The 15000-nt window shown below is 36.6% G+C and overlaps 1 protein-coding gene across 5 annotated transcripts in view; it reads right to left on the bottom strand.

The window, feature by feature from the left end:
• Positions 1–15000, bottom strand: part of LOC136842501 (guanine nucleotide exchange factor DBS-like) — an 838144-nt gene that overhangs the window by 73295 nt on the left and 749849 nt on the right. For all 5 annotated transcript variants that reach the window (XM_067109882.1, XM_067109883.1, XM_067109884.1 and 2 more), the window contains 4 exons: positions 8139–8253; positions 6399–6489; positions 3233–3346; positions 2004–2120 (listed from right to left, as the gene is read on the bottom strand). In XM_067109882.1, coding sequence (XP_066965983.1) covers positions 2004–2120; positions 3233–3346; positions 6399–6489; positions 8139–8253 — 437 coding nt within the window. The remainder of the gene's footprint in view (positions 1–2003; positions 2121–3232; positions 3347–6398; positions 6490–8138; positions 8254–15000) is intronic.

Here is a 15000-nt window from a genome sequence, read left to right as displayed (position 1 = left end):
ATACTGCACGCTCGTGACTTACTGCACATAAAAAATCTTGAAGTGTCTAAGGAAACCAAGAATGGAATGTATGAAGGGACTGAGTCAATTCCCCTTTATGGCAGTGGTGTGGAGGTTAAAAGCAATTGAAAGAATCAAGGTTGAGAAATGTGGAGAGATGTAGTATAAAGGTTAGCGTATGTGAAAGGCTGGGACAGCATTTTGAGGTGGCTTGGTTGTATGTAAAGAATAAAGAGCATATAATTCGGGAGTGTTAGAGGAAGGAAGGAGAGGAATACCAAGAAAAGACTCAGATACATAGCCTGGAAAAGGTATTGGAAAGCAATAAGAGTGCAGTCAAGACAGAGAGGCGCAGGTGTAAAAGGGGAGGGGCAATGCGTTGTTCATGAGCCTTTCTATAGCTGCAAGAAGCAGCTAGTGTTGGGGAAGATTTCTAAACATCGGGTTCTCTACGGTTCGGCTATTTTACAAAATATAAATGGGCACTGCTCGCCATCTTGTCTTTTCTCCGTAGCCACCCACTGTTTGGGAAAACGAAAGAATGTTGAACAATTACATTATACATATCCAAACACACACACACACACGCACAAACCACAAGACACACTTCACAATGTGACTTTATCTGACATTTTACTACCCACTACATACATATGAGAGAGAGAGAGAGAGAGAGAGAGAGAGAGAGAGAGAGAGAGAGAGAGAGAGAGAGAGAGAGAGAGAGAGAGAAACTTATTATCCAGGGAAACTGAATAAGTTTTACTTACCATTCACATCAACATGAAATAAAAAGCTTACCCACAGCTACAGTAGAAAAAGTATTTCCCATTAGTCAATTTCTTTTCTCTTGAAAAATCCATTAAACTGATGATGAAAACCAACAACGATTATGACACCCATCACGTATATAGACACAAAAACACATACTCAAACACAATGCTGACGAAACGGCTACTGCCGGTCCGATTACATAAACCACCATGAAATATTAAGAATGAAGCCACTTAAGTACGTGACATTTATTGAATGCCCTCGCCACACCAACCGGACGGAAAAAATGCCGTATTATGTATATCTACCGGATCGTTTCTCTGGGAAGCAACTGGTCGTAAGACTGACAATACAATATAAAAAGTAGGTGTTGGTGTGGCGAGACTCTAGGACATGCTCGAAATGTCTTACGGGCTGCGCACCGAGCAAGAGCCCGTGCTGGCATAAGGCCAACCTCATCTAATAACAGAACCGTTACGATGTGGATCCAATCCCAGCTTTACGCCTCCGAGGTAATCGAGGAGTGATGAACTGTTGGGATTGGGCAAATTTCATATGATTATAAGAGAAGCATGCAGTTCTTCATCTTGCAAGACCTTTCGTTATCAACGATTATATTGTTCGTCCTACTCGTGAGGCTCGTAAGCATTGTGCATAAAATTTCTATGCTGTAAATAAGAAATCAGATCTGTTTAAAATAATGTACCTCTTTCTAACATTTTCTTAAATACCGTCAATGTTTGAAACCAACGCTTGCTTTCTCACTCAAGGACGACTATCAATCTAATTTTAAGTTAAAGCAATGTTTTAGAAAAAGACACTTAATGACTGAATATTTATTGGCTGTTATTCGTCTCTAAGCCAGCCGTCAGAAGTTTATATTTTGCCAGAATAATACACAAAAAACATCAACTTACCGCGCTGCAACATCAACCAGTGAATGAAAGTTTCGGGCCGCAAGGCTTTAGAAAGTTCGCCAATATATACAAAATCACGGATCGTTCAATCACAAAAATTATTCAGGAAGATTATATCCTGTGGCTGCTGTCTTATCGACATTATTATGGATTCTCAGAATAAAATAATAAAAATGAAACTCGAGATTCTTGCAGATCTGATGGCGTCTCATCAAAAGCCAAGCTACCCGCCCTTTCAACACAGACAAGAGGAAGGTTTATGGAGGAGGAAGCGAATTCCGCCGAGATGTTCTACTGCAGCCAATAGGTACCTACCACTCTCTGTTCTATCCACTCGTCGTGGTTGTACGGGATGCATCCATCCAGGTCCTCCGTCAGTTGGTTCCTGTCGATGTAATCGTGCAGGTCACCCACGCAGTTGCACACGACGACCTGATGAAAGGAAGACGGTAAATTCTGTTAATTCTTCGGTCCACAACATGATTCAGAACTTATGTTACAACACACTCCATTCATTCATTGGAATTATAATTAATAAGACGTTAAATATGGAATATTTTCAGTTTTAACAAAATTAAGAAAACTTGTGAATTTTCACCGAAAAACAAACAAAATAGAAGCTAGCTCTGCTGGACCGGAAATGAACATGGGTGTGCTTTATGTACACATGCATTAAAAAAGCACATAAATAATAAAGATTTCGGAGTAAGCACCTCCAGCTTTTAATAGTTTCCCATTATAAGCATTATGTTGCTAGTTGAGAGAGATTAAAAATATTCAAAAGAAAGATAATAAAACAATAAAGATATAATATTAATGACAACGTTTGCCTTATTAATATTTATATGATGCATTAAACATTTGTACTGTTCGCATTCATTTCACCTGTATACATCAAGATATTGCCTTATTGGAAATATGAATATAGTGTGCACGTGAACCTTACACTAGATTCGTCAACCACAGAATATAAGATAAAGCATAAAAAAAATGACAATACTCAACACAATAACAGGAAAATTATAATTTTATATAAGTAATATAATTCATCTGAAATCGACACAAGGAGAATATTCCCATTTCCGTTAGTCCCTAAATCTGTATCAAACAGAGAAGCGACATTCACTTACGCAGACACAAACATTCACACACATGCAAGAAGTACGTATTAGTAACAATATAATCTATTCAAAATCTTAACGCAAATTTTCTGCGTGACTGTGCTTTAATCCCTCTGCTTTCCCAAAGGTACAAAAAAACATATGTACAAGTGCAAATCTAATAGAGTGAAATGAACTCCGTTACTACGAATTCCTGTATACGTGGAGATAACAACATTTCTCAAAGCTGCGAGATACAACGAAGAATCTGTGACGTAAATGAAATGACTTTCCTCGCAAACTCGCATAGCCTCAAAGAAATAAGCCCTAAGAAATTCGTAAATTAAAAGCACATCTCAACAAACATGTATGCTACTCAGGCGACAAGTAACTTAATAACTTTCCGCAGGGACATGCAGAAGACCCGAGGGACAGGTAGCTTACCCGAAACTTGAACTCGTCCCTGAAGATTTTATTGGATACCTCGGAGATGGCCTTCTGGAGAAACCCAGCTGGTCTCAGCACATACGCCACCGTGATAAGGCCCGGGAAGAAGCCCTGCAAGGATGGAACGAGAGGACCACGTTGTTATTCTTATTCGTACTGTACATGTACATGAGAGAACAACGACGACGTCATCGTCATGCGATACTGAAATAACTGTACGTGTGCGGATGAAAAAGAAGGATTCATGTGTATACGTAAAATTACATTAAAATCAACTTTGTAAATACAAAAACAAATTTATTAAGTTATGGCAAGTTATTTAATTACAAATAAACGAAAAGCAAAGTTTATAAATAACACGTCAATTTACTCTACACAAAAAAAAAAAAATAAACAGAGTGTTTAAATCAAACAAATTACTTAAACAAATATGGAAGTTCATGAGTAAATCAATTACGTGCAAATACAGTAATGCATTCACAAGAATGTATTTTTTATATATATGGAAAACAAGGAAGAGACTGTTTTAATGAGATATACAGATGTATGATGAATAAAGAACAAGACAAAAACACATAAATGTGTGATGAATGCATGATGATAAATGCTTGTCTAAAACTGGGCGATTTCATGATGTGAAAATATGAAACAAACAATATGAGGAGCATAAATAGCTTACAGCTGCAAAAACAATCGAACAGCGCGATTAAAAATACAATTAGCAAGACACTGAAAAGTTCTTATTAGCAAGACACTGAAAAGTTCAAACAATCAGAAAACTTTTTATGTAATTTACCCCAATCTTCAACGTTAGTACCTAATATGATTAGGTTCTTAAAGGAAGCAGTGAAAGAAACAGACAAACAATAAAAGATAACAAGATAAAACAAATCGATAAAAGAAGCGAGTGAAGAGCAAAAGATATGGAGACTGCAACTGAACTTCTTAAGGAGATACGGTAACACTGCCCAGGATCAAATTCAAGTAGCTGGACTCGAATCCCCCTCTGATGGCAACTGCGAGTTGTGAATGAAACAGAAAATACAACCATTTTGACACTAACATTCCTTACGACTGACAATGGTCACGAGGAATCAGGCTATTTATTTTTCGCAAAGAAGCAAACGATAACGCTCTATAATTGTATGAACTAAAACGTAATATATTAAAATACACGAGAAATCTTAGTTGTAAGCTGAAATCAACAGACTATTCACGATTCTTTGTGGAGATCCAAGACGGATTTAAGTCTATTTCAGATCACACAAATATAATCTGTCGGACACGTTTTACTAGCATTAAAATAGAACCATCATCACCATCGTGACACAGTGTTTAGTGGTTATCGCTTAGGAGGGAGAAATATATATCGAGAACTACTGGTCACTTTCACCACATACTGTATATACATATTTGTAAAGCCATGATGACCTCCACCACTACACTTATCACTGTGCATAAACTGCGTTGGTTCAATGTATCTGAAGCTGTGTTTTTTAACCCTGGCTAATTTATGCCATTTGTTAAGAACTGAGAAATAACAGTTGTTTTAATTTCCTCAAACCACCCCTTCTGAATGAAAGGGCATTAGCTTATAATGATGCTGAAGCGCTGACAGCAAATAAATTAAACCACACCGACTCACGTACACTAAGACAAATATTACAATCTCAGTTTCTGCATACTGATTGGCCCTAGTCTTTCCATTTTGCACGCTAATAAAAAAAACTAGTAATCCACTAGAGTGACGATGAAACAAAACAGCAGACAGCACGAGGGGGGCATGAAGTGTAAGAAGTAAAGTAAAAGAAATGAAATTGGAGATGCCCGCGAACCACAAGTGATATCGATTGAAGGAAGTGTGGTGAGGAGGCCAGGACACTGGGGAGGGCAAGGCGTGTGTCAGGGAATTTCGCTCCTTTTCAGGGTAGAGTTCTCAGCCAAGAGTAAATGTACTGTCGGCTTGCACTGGGTAAGTGATACACCCACGTCTTTCTATGATTCCATCGATAAGCTTTTGACCAGAACCAAAATACCCAAGACGTAAGAAACAGATGACACGTTTTTCATGGTAGTTTTTAAGGTAATGTGATAAGTAAAAAATAATAACGTAAAGTCACTTGGATACCAAATACCCAGGGTAGGGTGACAAGTTCGTTCAGTGTAGTATTGAATAATCAAGAAATGAAAATGTTTCAAAACGTCATAATGAATATGTTAACAAGAATATTGACACAAAAACTGAACTCCAAATCCTACATTTCAGAGTAAACTGGAATTAAGGTTGAAACATACATTAGTTGTTCTTAATAAAAAAAAAAAAAAAACTGCTAATAACAAAGCGTTAGATTAAAATATCAAGACACATAGCTTGATACTTCGGAGAAAAAATAATAAAGGTTTTTCGGGGTTAATTTTTTTCGTAAACATAAAATCCTAAATTCCATCTTCCATTATACAAAGCCGTACACGTAAAATACTACCCATGGATGAGAGAGAGAGAGAGAGAGAGAGAGAGAGAGAGAGAGAGAGAGAGAGAGAGAGAGAGAGAGAGAGAGAGAGAGAGTACTTCGAATATTCTTTAACTACGATGCATAGTAATTCCTCATACTGAAGGCAGAATGTTAAAAAACTTTCTCTAGACCTCTCGCCAAACTAATAGGTCGAAAGTCAAATCTTCGAGAACCTCGAGATTAAGATGGAAGCTTAGAAGCAGATGGGCACCTTGACAACAAAATATAAAAGAAGCTTAGAAGATTAGAAGATATTTGGAAGCACGAGGAAGCTTAAAAATAAAGAAGCTTATCAGCAAAGGGAACCTTAGAAGCCACAGGAAGCTTAAAAAGACAAGAGAGGCTTAACTGAAAAGGAAAACCTTAGAAGCAAAGGAGAGCCTTGAAATAAAGAAGTATGGACGTAAAACTTACATACGGGAAACAGTATATACTTAATGTGTTAATAAATGATGGAAAACTACGAACAGTAAAAACAAAACTGCAAAGAGCAAGAAACGTAAACAACAAACTATTTTATGAAAAATAAATGAAACCTATACATGCAAAAAATAGCAAGGCGAGTGAAATAAAAGTGTAGAACAGATTAAGTGGATTATGAATGATGCAATAAATATGAAATTCACAAAAGAGCCAAATTAGCTACTTACGGAGATCTTGAGCAGGACGGTCTTGACGGAGTTCCATTTGTCATTCCGTCTGTCGATAACCAGGACAAAGCCCATGTCTGCATCCTGTAGCCTGGGAAGCAGATAAATTCGCGTTAATGAATGAGCTGGGGACCTCATTTCCATTTGGACGAGCAGAGAGACCAATAACTTTAATATTTATTTTGATATTCAATTTAATATTCATTCTTCTTTGCAAGGAGGCCAAAGCGCAATAGATATTTAAATAGAAGAACCAAACAATAAACCTGATATTAATGTTACACTGAAACTTCCTATGCACTGAATATCAATAAACCTATAAAATAATAAATTTTCCTGACAGCCTTTTAATGCTCCATTACGGGAAATAAATGCATAACGGACAAATAAAACAGACTAATAAATATATGCATATATGAAAATCGGTTGTGTTTCCTGGTGCCTTTTATATTTTCCGTCCCATCCATTACACCTACAGTGAATTCATTTCAGGGTAATAAACTGGTAACATTCACTATATATGATAAATCTGTCTCGTTTTCTGACAGGGCTTATTATAATGGCTGGCAATTTTCTGCATGGAAACGCATGGCAATTAATCCCCGGAGGGGGCGTGGCCTATGTTCTAATACAAATGGACAACATCAATTCAACTTGAAAAGTTCAGAAATTGACACCTGCTTCTTTAACAGTACTTTTCTCCTCTCATGTCTTACTTAAACATTAAATCATTTGTGTCTATCGTTAAATTCTATCACTGTTTGTGTGTGTAGGCACAAATTTATTATGAAATGCACCAGAGGTGTAATTCAAAAAATCACTAGTACATATCTGATACAAACTTTTTCTTGGATAAACATGAACATTGCTACATCTAAATGATCGAAAATCTAAGTAGTTTCTGGAAATCTCGCAAAAGCTTGACCATCATTTTCATGGGTAAAGAAAATAATACCTACCCAATACATAAAATAAATTACTTCTTTTCTTCCAGACAATTAAGGAAATTCTGAAGAATTACCGGTGATTCTTTTTTATGGATTCTTAGGGTATCTTATACTATTAACTGGCTATTAATATTGAGATCTCTGTCCTGACAGATACACACTGATGACAGTTTTAAGTAGAGATAGAAAGGGAAGGCTGAGCATACGTTCAACGCTCCTGCCTTGTAAACTGCCATGGTTTAAGAAAATTTGCTAGAAGTCTGAGCAGTCTGGTGCAAGCGGCAGTGGGTCATACTGTGACTCAAAAGCAATAGCATAGGGGCAACATTAAGGATTCGGTAAGGTGAAATCACACAACATGAAAAAAAAAACTTACTTCACTACTCTGTTGTTTTATATGCTATAAATGATACGCAGGATATATCTGGAGAGCTGATACATTTAATGTTTAAGTATGAACCAATACAATCCCATTCCTTTCTAGTTACAACTTAACGTATGTGTCTGACACCTCTTTATGAGGTTTAAACTCAATTCTTTCTGTTAAAACAGTCAAAACTGTCTTCTCTTTCTACTAAGTCTTCTACAGATTCTCCGACAATATCCAACACAACAACAGCCGTGAGCTTACAGAGATTTCATATGTTTATTTCTGTCAAAGTCAATCTTAAAATGATTACTTTTCTACCTTGAAACGTGTCGGTGTACGTTCAATTATCTAGCAGAGCAAATACACTGAACTCGCAACCTTCCCTTTCGGTAAGAGGAAAAACCAAAACGAAGCTTCACTTACGAGGGTACAGAGGTGAGGTAGATGATAAGCTTGCGGTACTCTTCGTCCCCCAGCTGAGCGAAGTTGCCCCGATCGGGAAAGGTGAGGATGGGACATCCCTCGCGGGATTTGCCACCTGAGAAAATAAAAGGGAAGAGTTAGGACGTTAACTTATAATCACGCTGGAAACATTTATTTTAGTTTATAAGTTTGCGAAGATATTCTTATCTCCATGATGGCTGGAGGGATATTTTTTTGCATCAATACTTGCAGAGAGAGAGAGAGAGAGAGAGAGAGAGAGAGAGAGAGAGAGAGAGAGAGAGAGAGAGAGTCATCAGAATAAATTACAGTGAAGAAAACAAGAGAGAGAGAGAGAGAGAGAGAGAGAGAGAGAGAGAGAGAGAGAGAGAGAGAGAGAGAGAGAGAGAGAGAGAGAACAAATTAAAATAAAAAAAACGAAAGATACAGATATTACAAACAATCCATAAAATAAACAACACAATGCCAACGTTAATATATACTTTAAATGGTCCATCCAAGAGTACAACGTTCGAACATATCGAAAGGATGATTGACATTCCACTAATTGATGAGCATACATGAAAAAACAAATAAAACCACGATAATATGAAAATGACCCAAAAGGATCACGGTTAGGTATTCTCTCCCTACTTCTATGTTCCTTGATCACCAAACGCTCCCATATTAATGTAAACCTATCAGTCAATAAAATCATTTCTTTTCGGAGTCAGTCCCCACATTTACCTTAAGCATCAATTGTCTTGTGTCCTTCGGGCCTGGGCTAGTAAATTATGGGCATAAAGCTGTCTGCCTCCGCTTATGAAATATCATTTCATAAGCTTTGAGAAAATATATGTTCTATAAAAACTGTTTAAAAAATTCAATTAGCCTACATTTGGGTGTTTACATACAGGAAATCCTACAAGGGCTTTTCGTTGAAAGGACACTTTACAGTGCCTTTTCAACTGCAGAAAAACTTTCTGGAAAAAGTGCGGGAATTCTTATAAGTTTAAGCGAATATATTATCCCCAAAATGCAACAGATTAAAGTAATAATATTTCGTAAAACAATATCCAGATATTTTGGAAGTCAAAAGGTCATGGCTCTCAGTTTCCTATTTTCCTTTTCGTTGTGATCAAAGACTTTCGACAAGATGTGTTGTGCCAACTTCTTTCTCTTCATTTTTAGTTTCCTGAAAAGAAAACTACTGTGCCGGCTTTGTCTGTCCGTCCGCACTTTTTTTCTGTCCGCCTTCAAAACTTAAAAATTATTGAGGCTAGAGGGCTGCAAATTAGTATGTTGATCATTCACCCTCCAATCATCAAACATACCAAATTGCAGCGCTCTAGCCTCAGTAGTTTTTATTCTACTTAAGGTTAAAGTTAGCCATAATCAAGCATCTGGCAACGGTACAGGACAGGCCACCACCGGTCCGTGGTTAAAGTCTCATGGGCCGCGGCTCATACAGCAATATACCGAGACAGCCGAGAGACAGATCTATTTTCGATGGCCTTGCTTATACGATGTACAGAAAACTCGATTGCTCAAAGAAACTTCCGCGCATTTTTTACTTGCTTATTTTACCAACGCTCAGTTCTTTGGACATCCTGATGAAGACTACCCACAATCGAGACCATTGTAAACCAATGGTGAGCGCCGCGATGATTAGCTTTAAAAAATGACATCAGCTGCTGAAAATAATATTGCAGACAATTCTAGAAACAAAATGAAATTCTAGTAATATTTTCATTATGACAGACAGAAGCGGCAACTGCGTCACTCGATGACGTAAGCAATAACTACCGAATAAAGAGTATTATCGTTGAAATGGCATCAATTTATTTAAACGGTATCAATTTATTTAAACTCGAAGCATCATTACAAGCATCAATAACTATGTTCGCAGTAGTTATGTTATTTCTATTAAGATTTGATTGAAAAGATAATTACAATCAAAAGTCAAATCAGCGCAGAAATCCTACACTTAGAGCGTCATGTGAATTTTCATATATTGATGACATTACCAGTATAAAGCAGTTGCAGCTGACTACAGACTCAACTTCATGGCAAATGAATGTCATAACGTAAACAGACTGTTTTCAGTCTTTACGGAATGCGCAAACACCACTCGAAGAAGCAATAATCATGACTCTTAGGTGAACATATCCAAACTATCGATGAGACCAATACGTTTATAGTGAACGGTCCAAAGAACGACGACATCCCGGGGAAAGAGCACTGATACACGAGGACAATAACTACGAAGAACACGGAAAAGAACGCTAAGTGTACCATCGACTTTATATATGACTCGTTCAATAAGGCTCAAGACCTTCAGCATCCCGTCGCTTTCCGCCACATCGGAAAAAAAAAATATTAATTAACCTTCGACCTTTCCTCTTGGATGCTTTGGACTCATCCGCTTGTGTTGAAAAATGTGGGAAAAACATTAACGGGGTTTTTTTGAAATGTTCAGAGAAAGCTTTCATGAAATGTCCGCAAATTAAAATGATTATAAAGGAAAGTGTATTTTGACATCCTCTAAAAAAAAGGGTTTAGTGATATTGTTATATACGAGCACTCAATAGGTTTGATGTTTATAATATGGAATATATTTACTCTTAAAATTGAGAATTTAAGTGTATATATATAATTATAATTATATATATATAATATATATATATATATATATATATATATATATATATATATATATATATATATATATATATATATATATATATATATATATATATATATATATATATATATATATATATATATACACACACACACACACACATATATATATATATATATATATATATATATATATATATATATATATATATATATATATATATATATATATATATATATATATATATATATATATATATATATATATATATATATATATATATACATACATACATACATACATAAAGATATATACGTGAGAGAGAGAGAGAGAGAGAGAGAGAGAGAGAGAGAGATTATAACAAAGAACTAAATTGTTAAAAACTATTTTTTTGTATGCATTTCGATGTCTTCATGGTACCATGAATCTTACAATCGAAAGAAGATTCGACAATTATAAAAATTCTCCGTCAAGTTTTAATATCTTGTGCTGTTATTAATCAGGAGAGGAGTGATGAGGTCTATTTGCAATACTTCTTCAATCACGTACAAGAGAAGACTCTCTCTCTCTCTCTCTCTCTCTCTCTCTCTCTCTCTCTCTCTCTCTCTCAGGTTATCCGTCCCGTCGCCTCTCACATAAAAAAAATCACCCAGCTTCTCCCGCGAATCTTTTTCTCATGCCGGAATTTCTTCCTTTCTTCGAGCACTGGCCTCTACTCGTTTAAGAGCATCGGGGGTAGTCGAGGAGAGGGGCTGGGACGAGGGGTATTGGGCCCCTACCCGTTTTGCCTGGAATCCCAAAGCTATTGATCGGGGGTCGGAAGCCCTCAAACATTAATGTCAATTAGCAGGACGAACAACACAACTCCACAAGGACCTTCTCGCATTTCCCCTCCTTGCAGACTCATTTTCTATTATGGCAAGTATATGGCACTCCCCAATTCAGGCCGCCCCTCCCCTAGTCATGGTCCTCCCGCTTCCCATACCCATAATCCTCCCCTGTTAATTTTCCATCGGGCTGCAAACTGGATTAAAATGAGAACAATATTGGATTTAAAAAGTAAATGACTCGTCCGCTGTAGTAGAAGGCGACGGTATACTACTGTAAAAGAGCGGTGGTAGTAGTGTTAGCAGCAGAATCTATTCGGTGATGTTTTGTCAAAAAAAAAAAAAGCCAATAAAATACCTATAATCCTATCAAGTCAAGCATCGGGACGGAAACCAATAACTTAGCTGGATTAAAGCCCACTATTAAAGAGTTGGTGAGATACGAGAGGAAAATAAATGCTACAGCCAACGGAAATTGTCAGGGTGTACGTAATCAATTATATAATAACTACATATATTCCGCAAAAGGGAGGTTCCTTCTGGATCCTTCTAGGTGTTTATCGAACTGTACATCTAAATTAAAATGACTCCTCCAGAACACTCAATTCGTGTATGAAGAGACGCTGGACTTCGGTTTATCTCCTATTTTCTGACTAAGAGGAAGCTGAGAAGGCTGTTGAATCTAATTTCCGAAAGGCCACTATCAAAAATGTAGAAGTTTCTCAATGACTAACGTACATTGTAAATCGATTTCACATAAATTGAGGAAGGTAACGAATTACAGATAAAAAAAAAGGGGGAACAACCGTGGTCAAATCGTCCGATTCTAGAATTGGCGATCTCCAAACAATATAATGAGATAAAGCGAAGTCTAACACAGAAAACATCTTAGGAAAGTAGTGGGGTGGGGTTGCACAAACGGATAGGTATCAAGGGCAACATCTAAAGTACCGACGAAACAAAGGGCAAGAATGGCAACCTACGGAGGAAGCCAAAGTGAATTAGGATACATACAGGATGCAATGTTTCTAATGACTCCCTATCAGTAAGAGGAGGTGAAGGAGAATCTGGCAGGTTGGGGGAACATGCTGAATACACAGAGGGCTCCAGTCCAAATACACTACTTCCATATATTATCACCATTCCAAGTCATAAAGCGAAAACACTAACGGACGTAAGAAGCTGAATTTATGCTTTCTCAGACATTACTGGAAAGTTTGCATAGTATTTAAAGGGTGCAAGGAGGAAATTATATTGAAAGATTTCTCACTGAACCAAGTTTTGTCGTCTCAGTATAAAACCCGAATCAACAGCTTCAGATGTAATAAAACGAGAATAAAATCAGCCTAGATAGAAACACTAGAAGGAAAACATTTCTTTCGGTAATCAAAGTGTCTTAGATATCCTCGGATTTAATACATGGATGGAGGGATACACATCCATCTGGGCCATTAACCCCAAAAAGAAAGTTAAGAGAAACGCCAACTACAACGTCCAACGGCACACAATATAAGATACTAACTCACATCACGGATTAAAGGCAAAGGTGCAGAATTCTGCAAACAGTAATCCAGAGCATACAAGCAAACAAAGTTTGTTTAACTGAATTCACTCCACACTTCCTCTACCTCATGTGATTCTGAGAACAGGATTTATGTAAACATTTTCAGGATAAGTTATCACTGCACGGGCAGGAGAAGAAAGTTTGGTTCTAATTTTCAATGAAGAAAGCATTCTAATTTTCAGTGATTAAAGCACATGACTGAATGCTCAAGGTTACAACATTATCAACCCAAGTTTAACTATCGGTGAAAACAATAGGTGAATGATTCAAACGGATAAATTATTATTATTATTATTATTATTATTATTATTATTATTATTATTATTATTATTATTATTCCAAATGGAGGATATCTTTGCTTTTGGCAAGTATTACAATTTCCTTCTTCCTCATGCTATTCTTTAATCATCATCATAATATGACCCTTAATCACACTATGACCCAAAATGCTCTTACCGCCTGACCTTGAAATGGGTGACCTGTACGTGCTTATCAAGGTCACTCCAAATTTTTTTGCCATAATGCCAACATCTGAACATCATGCGAGCCTTCCGCTATGTGGCAACAATAACCCTTCAATTACTGCGAAATGAACTAATAATTCAGATATTCTAATTACTTTAATGAGTTTACCGGTTTCCACCCCTATCCCAAATCAATAGCTACAATGACAGGCAAAACAACGACATACATTACTTCTGTAACGAAGCCAAAGTAGTCAATAGAGATCGGAGATCGGTCCCGGTCTGTATGGCGGGATTTTGAAATATTTACAATGGCTTCAGACTTATGGAGATTTTATATTTTTTACGGTTCCAGATCCATGAGTAAATTAAATTTATATAAAAAATAGTATAGAGGATGCTGCTGAGTTTTTTCTCCATAATATTCAACATTTAAATCGAGTTTCTTCTCCACGATTAAAAATTTTATGAAGTTCATATTCTTTTTGAAATTTACTTTTTTTTTATTATGAACATGAAGATAGTTCACGGTAATAATTGTGGTTTCCAATTACCAGACTCCTAGTCTTTTTATCACTGGCAACGAAAGCTAAAATTGATATTTAACGTTCTTACACGATGGTAAATATCATTCTTATATTGTAGTTCCGTATTACAAGATAATTAACTGCAGCAAAAGCAGAATAATTTGTTCGCTTTTTTACCGTACTACTTCTTTTATCGTACTAAACATGGTAAAATTTACAGCAACACTCGAGGCATCCGATTATCAGCCTTAGAACTGTTGTCATCATTATAATTTATTATAATCAGTAGCAGGAGCATCAGTTGTAGTAGCGGTAAGGGTGGTGGTAGCAATCGATGTGAAATACTAAAACATTCTAGGTGAGTCGTTCATGTCACTCATACGGTTATGAAGCGGGTGAGTATCACAAATGATCATGAAAAGGGATTTATAAATCGTCTTTACTTTTCTCTTAGGTTACTCTCATTACATTTCCTGTGCCGTCTTTTTATCTATAAATAAATTATCATCACACTGACACTGCAGCAGGTTCTTCAAAATGTCATCAGTACTCTGCTATTTCGGTTTACGATATTTTTCATTCATTCGTTGTTAATGAGGGAGGCTAAAATAAAAGTAAATTATATTAATGAAGACTCACTGGATGTATCATATTCCACCTTCAGTTTTACTGAAAGTTTAACACTGTTAATCTAACAGTTGGCAGACAAGGGACTGACCAGGGGAACACCCAACTGAGCATCAATTGGTTTATCGTTGAGGTACATGCTATATTACTCCTGTTCCTTTCAGTTTCACTTTACAAGAACAACAAAAGCTCTTGAATGGCTCATCTCATTA

This window comes from Macrobrachium rosenbergii, chromosome 10, assembly GCF_040412425.1.
Source record: "Macrobrachium rosenbergii isolate ZJJX-2024 chromosome 10, ASM4041242v1, whole genome shotgun sequence".
NCBI lineage: Eukaryota > Metazoa > Arthropoda > Malacostraca > Decapoda > Palaemonidae > Macrobrachium > Macrobrachium rosenbergii.
This window is presented reverse-complemented; position numbering and strand designations above follow the sequence as displayed.